Source organism: Bos grunniens, chromosome 17 (genome assembly GCF_055505025.1).
Source record: "Bos grunniens cultivar Pamir isolate PY7600 chromosome 17, Bosgru_T2T1.0, whole genome shotgun sequence".
Lineage (NCBI taxonomy): Eukaryota > Metazoa > Chordata > Mammalia > Artiodactyla > Bovidae > Bos > Bos grunniens.
Genome location: NC_141181.1, coordinates 16316515 through 16331483, shown reverse-complemented (window position 1 = coordinate 16331483; position 14969 = coordinate 16316515). Strand labels below are relative to the sequence as shown.

Genomic DNA, 14969 nt, shown 5'->3' with positions numbered 1-14969 from the left:
TAAACCTCAATTTATGAGTGGCCTAGCATGAAGAGTTCTTTGTGACCACAGGCCAGAGAGACTCCCTTTTCCTGTCAGATATATACCTGATATATCCTCCAGATAGAAAACAGACTGGAGAGACTTGTTAGCAGAAAAGCCAGGTGGCTTGGTGACCCTTGTAGGGGAAATAGGCTGACCCAGGGAAGGACTCTCTGTGCCATGGGCTAGAAAACCCCCTCTGGAGACACCGGTTGTTCTGGCAGAACTTGTAGAGGAGAGAAATAGGGGCTGTATTGTTGTGCAGGCAACACAAGAGGACCAGTGAGCGTCTCAGGGGCAACAGGTGTACCAAACCTTCCAAATTTGCCCCACAAAGCTTCTGAAAACTAAACCATCATTGGAATCACAGCATACAAACTTAGGGCAGCACCTCTGTACTGAGCCTACACAGAGTGGCTGCACGCTAAACTCCAAGACTTACGTAGGACCAGGGTCTCCTTACATAATATCCTAAATACCAGGATATATGGAAAACTCAGTTTTCAAACCAAAAAGCAGGAAAATCACAACTTGAATGAGAAGAGCGTCTGAAACAGACTCTGAAACTGAGATGGATTAGATGTTGGAATTATTTGACAAGAATTTCAAAGCAGCCATCGGGAAGATATACCAGCAAGCAACTGTGGATATCCTTGGAACAACTGAAAATAAAACAGAAAACAACTCAGAAAGTCTTAGCGAAGAAATACAATATGTAAAAACACAGCAAATGGAAATTACAGAACTAAAAAATACAATAGCTGAGATATAAAACAGACTGAAGAGGCTCATTAGCAGAATGAATATGACAGAGGAAAGACAGTCAACTTTAGGGTGGAATAGAGAGAAAACAGATTAGAAAAAAGTAAATAAAGCCTCAGGGATTTTGGGGACAATAAAAGAGCCAGTCTTCCTGGCATTATCATCCTAGAAGGAGAGGAGAAAAAGAATACTAACAAAAAGACATAGATCAGCCAAATCGTTGACAAAATACAAACTTATTTTGTGCTGTCTACAAGGAAATGGGTAGGTTGAAATTAAGAAAGGGAAAAGAATATGTCATGCTGTAGTAGACTGAATAGTGTCCACCCCTAAATTCACATTCACCTAGACCTCACAAGTCTTTGCAAGTATACTCAGTTAGGGTGAGATTACAGTGAGGCGAGGTGGGCCCTAAATCCTTGACTATTGTCCTTATAAGAAGAGAACAGGATACATAGACACAGGGAAGAAGGCCCTGTGAGAACAGGCAGCCACAAGCCAAAGAAGATTGGAATGACTGGCACGATGTGGCAAGGGCTGGGGAGCCAGGAGTGACAGTTCTCTAGTATCTGCACAGGGAACAGGCTCAGTGGAATCCCTGGCTTTGAACTGTAGGAGTATGAATTGTTAGTTGAAGGCCCTCACTTTGTGGTACCTTGCTACAGCAGCTCTAGGAAACTGAGGCACACACACACAGTCATACACACAATAATTTTAAAAATCAGAAATGGCTATATTCATATCAGAGAATGCAAACAACAGACAGCAGATAAAATTACTAGAGTCAGGAGAGACAGTATACCTTGGTAAAAAAGATTAATCACCAGAAAAACATAATGATCTTAAATGTGTACCCACCAAACAGCAGAGCCTCAAAATGGAAGAAGCAAAAACAAATAATAGATCCAAAAGGAGAAGCAGATGAGTCCGTAAATATAGTTGATTTTAGCACTTCTTCAGTGACAAACAGAACTACTAGACAGAAAATCAGAAAGGATATAGAAGAACTGGATAGCACAGTCTACCAAGAGTATCCAATGTCATGGATAGAACACTTCACAGAACAGCAGCTAATAAACATTCTTCTCAGGCACCACTCACCAAGACTGGACGTATCCTGAGCCATAAAATAAACCTGAACACATTTATCAGGACTGAAATCATGCAGTATATGTTGTCCAACCACAGTGAACTCAAGTAGAAGTTGATTACATAAATACAACAGGAAAATCTCTTGGAAATTAAATTATACACTTAGAAATATTGCATGGGTCAAAGAACAAGTCTCAAAGGATATAAAGTATAGAACTGAATGAAGACAAAAATGCACCATAAGAAGATCTGTGGGATTTAGCTAAAGCATTACTGAATGGAAAACTGATAAAATTAAATGATTACGTTAGAAAAGAGGAAAGATCTCAGATCACCAATCTAAATTAGTGCCTCAAGAAACGGGAAAGAAGAGCAAAATCAATCTAATCCATGCAGAAGGAAGGAAGTAATAAAGACAAAAACAAAAAGTAATGAAATTCAAGTTAGGAAAGCAATAGAGAAAAATCAACTAAATATAAAGCTCATTACTTGTGGAAAAAATCAATAAAATTGATAAACCTTTAGAAATCCTGACAAAGATAAGAGATGATAGATACCATTAGTATCAGGACTGAAACTGGGGTCTTACTACAGAACCTACAAACAGTAAAAGGATACCAAAGAAAAACCATGAGCAACTTGATTCTCATAAATTTCATAATTTAGAGGAAATGGACAATTTTCTCACAAACCACAACCTATCGAAATGTAGCCAAGATGAAATAGATAATGTGAACTCTCCTATAACTACAAAATACTTTGAATTCACCATATACAAGCTCCCCAAATAGAATCTCCAGATCAGCTGGTTTCAGTGGAGATCCACACACAACTGTGTAAAAATAGTGAATGGGGTAAACAAACTGTAGTTCATCCATACATGCAACGTTACTCAGTAGATAAAAAGAAATGAGCCACTTAGCCATGAAAAGGTAAAGAGGATCCCTAAAACCCATTTGCTAAGTGTAAGAAGCCAATCAAAATAGGCCATATACTGTGTATGATTCCACCTATGTGACATTCTGGAAAAGGTTGGATACGATAAAATCATCAATGATTACCAGTGTTTAGGAAAAAGGGACAGATGAGAGACTGGAGAACAGGTGATTTTTAGGGCAGTGGAACTATTTTGTATGTAACAATAATGATCAATGCATGTCATTACACATTTTCAATAACTATAGGTGTACAATACCAACAGTGAACCCTATGTAATCTCTGGACTTTAGCTGAAAATGTATCAATATTGAATCACCAGGTGTAATAGATGTACCATCCTAATATAAGGTATTAATAATAGGGGGAACTTGGGAAGGGGCCTGGGGCCATATGGGAACTTTTCTGGTCATGTCCTGCAAACCTACAACTGCTTAAAAAATAAAGTCTATTAACTTTTTCAGTAAGCCAGTTTCAAAAGGTTACTTACTGTATGATTCCATTTATATAATATTCTTGAAATGATATCATAGGAATGAAGAGCAGAGAAATGGTTGATGGTATATAGAAGGATGGTGGGCGGAATATGAATGTTTTGGGAGAAAGGTGATTTTAGCTATAAAAGAGTAACGGAATCTTTCCTATGGTAATGGATTGTTCTGTATCTTAAATATGGTAGTGGTTACATGAATTTACACATCTGATAAAATTGTAAAGAACTATACACATACACACAAAAACTGGTGAAATCTGAACAAAGTGGGCAGACTGTATCCATGCCAATCTCCTCATTATGATATTGTGCCATGTTATGCAGGGCAAAATGTGGTCTACAGGAAAAGGAAATGGCAAACCACTTCACTATTCTTGCTTTGAGAACCCCATGAATGGTACAAAAAGGCAAAAAGGTAGTACACTGAAAGATGAATTCCCCAGGTCAATAGGTGCCCAATTAGCTACTGGAGATCAGTGGAGAAATAACTCCAGAAAGAATGAAGAGATGGATCCAAAGAGAAAACAGCACCCAGTTGTGAATGTGACTGGTGATGGAAGTAAAGTCTGATGCTTTAGTAAAGAACAGTATTGCACAGGAACCTGAAATGTTAGGTCCATGAATCAAGGCAAATTGGAAGTGGTCAAACAAGGAGATGGCAAAAGAGAACATCTATATTTTAGGAACCAATGGACTAAAATGGATGGGAATGGGTGAATTTAACTCAGATGACCATTATATCTACTACTATGGGCAAGAATCCCTTAGAAGAAATGGAGTAGCCATCATAGTCAACAAAAGAGTCTGAAATGCAGTGCTTGGATGCAATCTCAAAAACAACAGAATGATCTCTGTTCATTTCCAAGGCAAACCATTCAGTATCATAGTAATCCAAGTCTATACCCCCACCAGTAATGCTGAAGAAGCTGAAGTTGAACAGTTCTATGAAGACCTACAAGACCTTCTAGAGCTAACACTCAAAAAAGATGTCCTTTTCTTTATAGGGGACTGAAATGCAAAAGTAGGAAGTCAACAGATTCCTGGGGTAACAGGCAATTTGGCCTTAGAATACAAAATGAAGCAGGTCAGAGGCTAACAGAGTTTTGCCAAGAGAATGCACTGGTCATAGCAAACACCCTCTTCCAAGAACACAAGACTACACATGGACATCTACATATGGTCAATATCAAAATCAGATTGATTATATTCTTTACAGCCAAAGATGGAGAAGCTCTATACAGTCAGCAAAAGCAAGACCAGGAGGTGACTGTGGCTAAGATCATGAAGTCCTTATTGCCAAATTCAGACTCAAATTGAAGAAAGTAGGGGAAACCACTAGACCATTCAGGTATGACCTAAATCAAATCCCTTACAATTTTACAGTGGAAGTGAGAAATAGATTTAAGGGCCTAGATCTGATAGATAGAGTGCCTGATGAACTATGGAATGAGGTTCATGACATTGTACAGGAGACAGGGATCAAGACCATCCCCAAGAAAAAGAAATGCAAAAAGCAAAATGGTTGTCTGAAGAGGTCTTACAAATAGCTGAGAAAGGAAGAGAAGGTAAAGGCAAAGGAGAAAAGGAAAGATAGAAGCATCTGAATGCAGAGTTCCAAAGAATAACAAGGAGAGATAAGAAAGCCTTCCTCAGTGGTCATTGAAAAGAAATAGAGGAAAACAATAGAATGGGAAAGACTAGAGATCTCTTCAAGAAAATTAGGATACCAAGGGAACATTTTATGCAGAGATGAGCACAATAAAGGACAGAAATGATCTGGATCTAGCAGAAGCAGAAGATATTAAGAAGAGGGGGCAAGAATATACAGAAGAACTATACAAAAAAGATCTTCATGACCCAGATAATCACAATGGTGTGATCACTCACCTAGAGCCAGACATCCGGGAATGTGAAATCAAGTGGGCCTTAGGAAGCATCACTAGAAACAAAGCTAGTGGAGGTGATGGAATTCCAGTTGAGCTATTCCAAATCCTAAAAGATGATGCTGTGAAAATGCTACACTCAATATGCCAGCAAATTTGGGAAACTCAGCAGTGGTCACAGGACTGAAAAAGGTCAGTTTTCATTCCAATCCCAAAGAAAGGCAATGCCAAAGAATGCTCAAACTACTTCACAATTGTACTCATCTCACATGCTAGCAAAGCAATGCTCAAAATTCTCCAAGCCAGGCTTAAGCAGTATGTGTACTGTGAACTTCCAGAAGTTCAAGCTGGATTTAGAAAAGGCAGAGGAACTAGCGATCAAATTGCCAACATCTATTGGATGATTGAAGAAGCACTAGAGTTCCAGAAAAACATCTATTTCTGCTTTATTGACTACGCCAAAGCCTTTGACTGTGTGGATCACAACAAACTATGGGAAATTCTGAAAGAGATGGGAATACCAGACCACCTGACCTGCCTCCTGAGAAATCTGTATGCAGGCTTAAAGCACCAGTTAGAACTGGGCAAGAAACAACAGACTGGTTCCAAATTGGGAAAGGAGTATGTCAAGGCTGTATATTGTCACCCTGCTTATTTAATTTATATCTAGAGTACATCATGTGAAATTCTGGGCTGGATGAAGCACAGGCTGGAGTCAAGATTGCCGGAAGAAATATCAATAACCTCAGATATGCGGATGACACCACCCTTATGGCAGAAAGCGAAGAACTGAAGAGCCTCTTGATGAAAGTAAAAGAGGAGAGTGAAAAAGTTGGCTTAAAAATCGAAGTTCAGAAAACTAAGATCATGGCATCTGGTCCCATCACTTCATGGCAAATAGGTGGGAAAATTAGGGAAACAGTGACAGACACTATTTTGGGGGGCTCCAAAATCACTGCAGATGGTGACTGCAGTCATGGAATCAAAAGACGGTTGCTCCTTGGAATAAAAACTATGACCAACCTAGACAGCATATTAAAAAGCAGAGACATTACTTTGCCAACAAAAGTCCATCTAGTCAAAGTATGGTTTTTCCAATAGTCACGTATGGACGTGAGAATTGGACTATAAAGAAAACTGAGCACTAAAGAATTGATGCTTTTGAACTGTGGTGTTGGACAAGTCTCTTGAGAGTCCCTTGGACTGCAAGGAGATCCAACCAGTCCATCCTAAAGGAAATTAGACCTGAATTTTCATTGTAAGGACTGATGTTGAAGCTGGAACTCCAATACTTTGGCCACCTGATGTGAAGAACTGACTCATTTAAAAAGACCTGATGCTGGGAAAGATTGAAGGTGGGAGGAGAAGGGGACGACAGAGGATGAGATGGTTAGATGGCATCACTGACTTGATGGACATGAGTTTGAGTAAGCTCTGGGAGTTGGTGATGGACAGGGAGGCCTGGCGTGCTGCAGTCCATGGGGTCGCAAAGAGTCGGACGTGACTGAGCGACTGCAGTGAACTGCTGATGCACGACATTGTCACTGGGGGAAGTGGTGAAGGGGCACACAGGATCTTGCTGTATTTTTCTTATAACTTCACATGAATAAAATTATCTCAAAATAAAGACTTTAATTTAGAAAGTTTAATTTAATGTTTTCAGTAGGTTGTTCCCATTATATCTAAAGCAGGGAATAGTTTCTCATATTGCTTCTGTTTCTTTTCAGTCTATACATATGGATGCCACTTTATATACTGAAAGTGATGCTCATGTGAGTATATTTTGTTTTCAACATTGCTGTCTTTTCCAATGTTCAAAGGCTTGGAAATATATTTTTATAAATTTACTGAAACATGTATAGTTTTAAAATCTAATGTTCGGATGTTCATATGATCAATGAATTTTATATGCAATTGTTGAAATTATAGCACGGTAGGGAGAAAGAGCTACATAGATACTATTTACATTGTAGCATCCTTGTCAAATCAAGACATAAAAAAGCCTTTTTCTGTCAATGTCAAACAAAACATAGTACATATTTCTATGATGCAGGTAAAACACAATGCAATTGATTCAAGAATCAAGTTAGTCAATTTAACAATATCCAACATATCAATTTTATCCAGTGCTATCACTTTTAATCATATTTTTTACAAATTGTTTAAGTATATTCCTGTTCTACATTTTGCCTGAATCACTACAGTTGTCAGAAAAGGATTCTGATTGGTTATTCTTTATGTGAGAAAAGAAACTAACACAACCCATAAAATCTATCAGAATTCAAAAATGATCTTAAATCGCTTCATTAATATGCTGACATTGCTTAAGGCATATAGAATTTCTGTTGAGTTGCTGGTCCATTCTCTCTTAATTGGTTACTAAAACCAAGACACAAATCCCTGACATCTTCTCTTCATGGAAAACAAACTCTGTGTTGTGTGTATTCACAACAGTGAGTCTTCTATTATTCCTTAATTAGAACTTCTCCGAAATAGAAGGTTTACCCTACCGAGACTTCTTAAGCATTAGAAAGAAGCCACAGCCAGAAATTAGGTGGGGAGGGGAAACAGGTATCTATCAATCACTTGGATATAGTACTGCTGCACTAGAATAGTCTCCTTTTTTGGCTTCAACATGTTTTCCATTTTTCTTTGCATTTTCTTCAAAGTAGAAAGCAGTCAGTTAACCGCCAACACTCAGAATCCTGAGATTGCTGTTTTTGTAAGAAGATAACCTTGCTGCTCCTGGGGTTGTAGCTCGCAAGAAGCTGAGACCGAAGTTTAGATTTAAACCCTGACTCAGCCACTTTCTAGCTTTGTTGCCTTGGAAGACACTAAATACTTCTGAACCTCAGTTTTATTATTTATATTTTAGTTGTTATTTATTTTATTGACATGCTGACAGTATTTACCCTTTCAATCCAGAGCAGCGGCTGTGGGAGGATAAGGAGTATTTCCAGGACCAGCCAGGTGGCTGTGTCCTTTCCTTCCTTCCTTCCTTCCTTCCCTCCTTCATTCATTCAGTAAGCACTTGCCAAGTGCCTGCAGAGCTCCAGGCACTATGCATGGCATTGAGAACAAGAAATCAGACAGTCTCTATCAAATCCCCCACACGCTGGTTAAATACTTCGGTTTGAAGTTTAGGTTTTTGTTAAAGTAATCATCTTGGGAAATGTATTTTTATGGGACCTGAAAAGTACCTTTCTGATTTGGCCAGCCTGTACATAGGCCATACTCCTGCTTTGATTTTTCTAAGAAATTTCTTGGAATCATGTGTGCCACTGGAACTTGCAAGAATAGGATGATTAGCAGCTACCAATATTTAAAATGTTAACAATGCAGTCTGATTCTAAAAAATTATTCCATATGCACCATCTATATTCATGTTTTGAGAGTTCCAGGTCAACATTATCACCCCTTTAGACAGAGGAAATGTGCTTAGTGGGAAAAAGTGGCGTATTATTTCTACATTTTCTAGTTTTATGTTCTTTCTTCTGCACAGCATCCCCATCTTTCCTGACTGTTTTTTGTTCTCAGTTTGTTTTGGTTTTGATTTCAAAGCCAAAAGAGAAAAATAAGTGAAGCTGTTTCCTATGTAAAACGTCTTAGGAGTATTGTGTTTTTTTATAAAATAGTTGGATTGACTTTTTACAAAATCAGAATTGCATCTGTGTGAAACTGAAATAATGGGAAAATAATTGTTTTCAAAAATGATTCTTTGTAATTCTGTTTTAGCCCAATTGCAAAGTAACAGCGATGCAGTGCTTTCTCCTGGAGTTACGAGTTATTTTACACGAGTCCAAAAATGCCACCATTTATGAAATAATAGAAAATCTTACCATGCTAGCAAACAGCAATTTATCTTCTATTGAGGTGAGTTATCCAGTAGTTGTCCAGAGTTGCATCAGATGCTCTTGGATTGACTGGGGGAAATCATTAGCTGGATGGGAATGGACAAGGAGACCCTTGGAGGGAGCACTTGGGAAAAGGAGTTAATTCCAGCAGAATGGCTGCCAGAAGCTTCACCATCACTCCTGTGCACACAATCCTAAGCATTTTATTGATTTATTCATTCAACACACATTTCCTACAGCTCCACAGTGTGCCTCAGTGCACACAGGGCTGTGTGTGTGTGTGTGTGTCCGTGTGTGTGTCCATGTGTGTGTGTTAGTCACTCTGTCCTGTACAACTGTTTGCGACCCTGTGGACTATAACCCACCAGGCTCCTCTGTCCATGGAGTTCTGCAGGCAAGAATACTGGAGTGGATTGCCATTTCCTTCTCCAGGGGATCTTCCCAACCCAGGGATCAAACCTGGATGTCCTGCATGCAGCAGATTCTTTATGTCTGAGCCAACAGGGAAGATTCTTCATGTCTGATGCCCAATTGTTGAGCACCCATAGAGTAATATTTGGGTTATTACTCTGTGCCAGATACTGTTCTTCCAGGGTCAGATGGTAACTCGTTGAATTCCTGCAGTCAATCTGTGAGATATGGTTATCATTGTTTCTATTTGAGGTTTAAGAAATTGGGGCTCTGGGAGCTTGCATCTCTTTCTCCAATTCATGCAGTTAATAAAACGAGGAGCCAGGAATCCCCGAGCAATTTCTCTCCAGAGTCTACCTTCTTATCTACTCAAAGGATAAATGTTGCAGAAAGATAATAATAAAAATCTGAATACTTGGAGTATAAGGTATACTCCTAGGTAGCAAGAGCAGTATAGGGCTCCTGGAGAGCAAATGCCAGGGACCCCTATGCTAGGCTGGAGCATCAGCTCTGCAAGGCCCTGAAGTACAGACGATCATGGATTGTATGGCAAAACACTAGTGGCCAAAGGAAAGTGGACTGAAGAAGTTTCATAAACAAACAAAGCCATCATTATAATTTGTTCACTTAACAAATACGCTTTGGGACCCATTGTAGGCCCTCAAGATAGCAGAAGTTAAAACAAACATACTCTTCCTGCTCTTACAGAAGGAGGAAACACGTAGTAATCAATAAGCAAATAAATAGTAGGTCAAGTGTTTATTAATAACTGTAGTGGCCACAAAAGAGGCAGGTCAGGGGAAAGTTATGATCAACCTAGGTAGCATATTCAAAAGCAAAGACATTACTCTGCCAACAAAGTTTCATCTAGTCAAGGCTGTGGCTTTTCCTGTGGTCATGTATGGATGTGAGAGTTGGACTGTGAAGAAGGCTGAGCACCGAAGAATTGATGCTTTTGAACTGTAGTGTTGGAGAAGACTTTTGAGAGTCCCTTGGACTGCAAGGAGATCCAACCAGTCCATTCTGAAGGAGATCAGCCCTGGGATTCCTTTGGAAGGAATGATGCTAAAACTGAAACTCCAGTACTTTGGCCACCTCATGCGAAGAGTTGACTCATTGGAAAAGACTCTGATGCTGGGAGGGATTGGGGGCAGGAGGAGAAGGGGATGACAGAGGATGAGATGGCTGGATGGCATCACCGACTCGATGGATGTGGGTTTGGGTGAACTCCGGGAGTTGGTGATGGACAGGGAGGCCTGGCATGCTGCGATTCATGGGGTCGCAAAGAGTCAGACATGACTGAGCGACTGAACTGAACTGAAGGGGACTGAGGCTCTAGAGAAGGTTTGCTTACATAACTGACAATTGGCAAAAACATGAGAGAGAATGAGCTTCAAGGATGCCATGGGGAAGTATGTTCAGTCAGAGGCAACTGAAAGAGCAGAGACCTGAGCTAGTGTGGCTGGACACCGTTGATTTTCCCTAAAGTACCAAGCTACTTTAGGTCTTTATTTCAATGTCACCATCTCACAGCAATGTCACTTCTTCACAACTGCAATCCCGCCCCCACCTCAACATGCCTTACCCACTTCTCTATATGTCCCACCATCTTAAATACTATATATTTTGCTTGCTGGATATTGTCTGATTTTTCCTAGTAGAATTTCAGCTTCAGAGGGGCAGGTGTTTTGTTTCCATTTTTTTGCTGTTTGTTTTTAGTGCTGTATCCCAACTCCTAGAACAATGCTTGACATGTACTAGAATTCTCATCTATTTCTGAAATGAATATATTAATGTTTAAAATACTCTTGTGATATGTTATCTCTCTGTTATTGGTGGAAATGCTGGGACATGCAACAGATAATTCATAGCAAATGTCAATGGGGAACTCTTTAATGTGCATTTTTATAGTCCCCCTCATCATGACAGTGTGGCCTGAATGCACAGTCAGAAGACCTGGACGTGGAGAATTTCACTGATTATGTCAACTAAATGAGTCATTTACTATCTCTGCCTTCCTATCTGACATGATTACTTTCAGAATCAAATAGGAGAGCATTATATGGAATATGACAGCACCTGGCAGAGGGTATGTGCTTGATAAACGTTGGTGAATTTGAATTTTAAATGCCTAATGGATGGAAAAATCTCATTTTGATTTTTCCTGAAACAGCTTTCACAGTTCAGATGATCCCTGGAAATTTCGTTTTGTAGATTGCTACACTTGTAGAAACTGTGTTTACAGTACAATAATTTATGGTATTCATCAAAATAGTTCAAATTAGCCAATAATAATTGGGCAAATATCATGTGCCAGGCCATTTGCGAAGCAACAATACATAGCCTTGATTTCCTGGAAGAGCCTAGAGCAAACAGTGGTCTGAGAAGCATAAAGCTCCTTAATATCAGCCTAACACATGATGTGATATGAGAGCGAGCCTAAATACGGAGTTCTTAGAATGAAGAGATGGGACGTTTAGTCCAGCCTCGGGAGTTCCTGGGTTCAGAAAAGCCTTCCCAGTGGAGACAGCACCTGAGTGATCTTAAGTGTGAGTGGTTGTAGCTAAAATAGAAGTGTGGAAGGAAGAGAGAAAAGCAAAGACAGCAAAACACCTAATAGGTTCATGTATGTATGGGACCAAAAGGCATGAGGCCAGTGTTCCTAGGGCTGAATCTTTGAGCCGTGGAAAAAGTGAAAGAAATAGATAAGGAACAGCTCAAGGAGAGCCAGCATGCCACGCAGGGGGCCAGGGACTTCATGCTGCGGTAGATGACCAGAAACTACTGAAGGCCTCTAAGCAAGACGTTTGTGGTTCAGTAGATCTTTTTTCTTTTTCAATTATATTTTTCACTGTCCTTAATTCACTCGAGGAAAAAATCAGTCCTTATCAAATCTCTCCAGTTCTCTTTTGCCTTAATTCTTCCTAATATGGTAATTAATCTGCCAAGTATTTTATGTCTGGACACCTCACCATGTGGTTCAAAGGATATGATATTCACAGGAAAGGCATATTTTAGATTTTCCAATCTAATCCTTTCTTTTTATTTGCAGAATAAAACAGAATTGGGATGCAAAGAATGTGAGGAACTGGAGGAAAAAAGTATCAAAGAATTTTTGAAGAGTTTTGTACATATTGTGCAAATGTTCATCAACACTTCTTGATTGCAGCTGATCCTTTTCCGCATTTCTATTATTAACAAACATCTTTCCGCGGCTTAGAGGCAACAAAGCACTCAGCATTTCAAATGTGCTGCCAAAAGAAATTCTCCTGGCAAGACGATGCTCAGGATCTTGGTTGGGATGGATTCATAAAGATAAAAGTCAAAACATGTCACCGAGACCACGTTGTCTGCCAAGGACGGACTTATTTTGTTCATTTATTTTTAATTTATTATTGAAATTGTACATATCTGTAGCATAATGTAAAATGTTGAATAAAATTATGTACATATTTTATCCTTTGAAATTGCACTGATATTTTACATCTTATAAGAAAACAGAGGGTGTTTGGTTCAAGGGTGAGAGTCAAATTATTAAACAATCTGTACCACTTGGTACTATGGCTATAGACATAGAGGATGCCCCAACCAATTGGAAATTGACTACCAACCTTCATTTACTTCTTCTTCAGCTGTGGCACTTGGAAGGAGAATTGACTACCAACAAGAAAGGAGGAACTAGGTAGAAACCAATCATTTCATTATTGATATATAAAGCCCTTCTTCTTGCTATTGTTGTTTAGTCACAAAGTCATGTCCAGCATTTTTTGTGACCCCATAGTCTTTAGCCCTAGAACATGGCATCCAGTCCTATCACTTCATGGTAAATAGAAGGGGAAAAAGTATAAGTAGTGACAGATTTTATATTCTTGGACTCCAAAATCACTCCAGACAGTGACTGCAGCCATGAAATTAGAAGACGCTTGCTCCTTGGAAGAAAAACTATGACAAACCTAGACAGTGTATTAAAAAGCAGAGACATTACTTTGCCAACAAAGGTCCATAGAGTCAAAGCTATGGTTTTTCCAGTAGTCATGTATGGATGTGAGAGTTGGACCATAAAGAAGTCTAATTGGCAAAGAATTGATGCTTTCAAACTGTTGTGATAGAGAAAACTCTTGAGAGTGCTTTTAACAGCAAGGAGATCAAACCAGTTAATCCTACAGGAAATGAACCCTGAATATTCATTGGAAGGACTGATGCTGAAGCTGAAGCTCCAATACTTTGGCCACCTGATGCAAAGAGCTAACTCATTGGAAAAGACCTTGATGCTGGGAAGGATTGAAGGCAAGAGAAGAAGAGGGCAGCAGGGGACGAGATGGTCAGATAGCATCACCAACTAAATGGACATGAATTTGAGCAAACTTCAGGAGATGGTGATGGACAAGGAAGCCTAGCATGCTGCAATTCATGGGGTTGCAAAGAGTCAGAGACATGACTTAGCGACTGAACAACAACAGACTGTAGCCTGCCAGTTTCCTCTGTCCAGGGGATTTTCCTGGCAAGAATACTGGAGTGGGCTGCCAATTCCTTCTCTAGGGGATCTTCCTGACCCAGGGGTTGAACCTGCATCTGCTGCACTGCAGGTGGATTCTTTACCACTGCTGCTGCTACTAAGTTGCTTCAGTCGTGTCTGACTCTGTGGGACCCCATAGACGGCAGCCCACCAGACTCCCCCGTCCCTGGGATTCTCCAGGCAAGAACACTGGAGTGGGTTGCCATTTCCTTCTCCAATGCATGAAAGTGAAAAGTGAAAGTGAATTCACTCAGTCATGTCCGACTCTTAGCGACCCCATAGACTGCAGCCTACCAGGCTCCTCTGTCCATGGGATTTTCCAGGCAGGAGTACTGGAGTGGGGTGCCATTGCCTTCTCTGCTTTACCACTGAGCCACCAGTAAAGCTCTTATTATGAGAGAGAGTTTGCAAGTGCCTGGCATGGAATATGCACCAGTCCATCTATAATAAACCTTTACTGTGTCTACAATAAACCTTTACTGATAGGTGAAATTGTGTATCAAAGCTAATGGTTGCAACAATGTTTATATTTCATTCTTCCCTCATGTACAAGTATTTTACTTTCCTACATTGTTTTGTCATGTTTGTATAATAAAAAGCTGCTGATGAGAGCTAACATGATGTGGCATGAAATAATTGTTTCTATTATTTTTTAGTATATTGTCTAAAATTTTCAAACTCTCTTGAAGCTGAACTGACTGAAATGAAATATGCTCATCGCATCACGGATGTCTTGCCCCTACTTCACTTCTGGCAGACTTTACTGAGAGATCAAAGAGTAGGAATTTATCTCAAGAATTTGATTTCTTTTCATGTCATAGTGCAAACCATTTCTCTATTGAATCATTCTTTAGTAGTCCAATGCCCTATCCCTGCTCATGTATCCTTTCAGTCAATGTATGCTTAATATTTTCTTTCAAGATAGTTTTGGAGAAATCTGTATTCCATTTGACCTTCAAAGAGTCATGTATTGGCTCTTAGTCTGTCCCTTGACCTCAATC

General features: G+C 39.6%; 1 protein-coding gene across 4 annotated transcripts in view; it reads left to right on the top strand.

Moving 5' to 3' along the window:
* IL15 (interleukin 15) overlaps positions 1 to 14584 on the top strand; it is a 96655-nt gene extending 82071 nt beyond the window's left edge. For all 4 annotated transcript variants that reach the window (XM_086346597.1, XM_086346599.1, XM_086346598.1 and 1 more), the window contains exons 5-7: positions 6915 to 6959; positions 8923 to 9060; positions 12505 to 14584. In XM_086346597.1, coding sequence (XP_086202723.1) covers positions 6915 to 6959; positions 8923 to 9060; positions 12505 to 12615 — 294 coding nt within the window. In that variant the 3' untranslated portion in view covers positions 12616 to 14584. The remainder of the gene's footprint in view (positions 1 to 6914; positions 6960 to 8922; positions 9061 to 12504) is intronic.
* Positions 14585 to 14969: the final 385 nt, after the last annotated feature.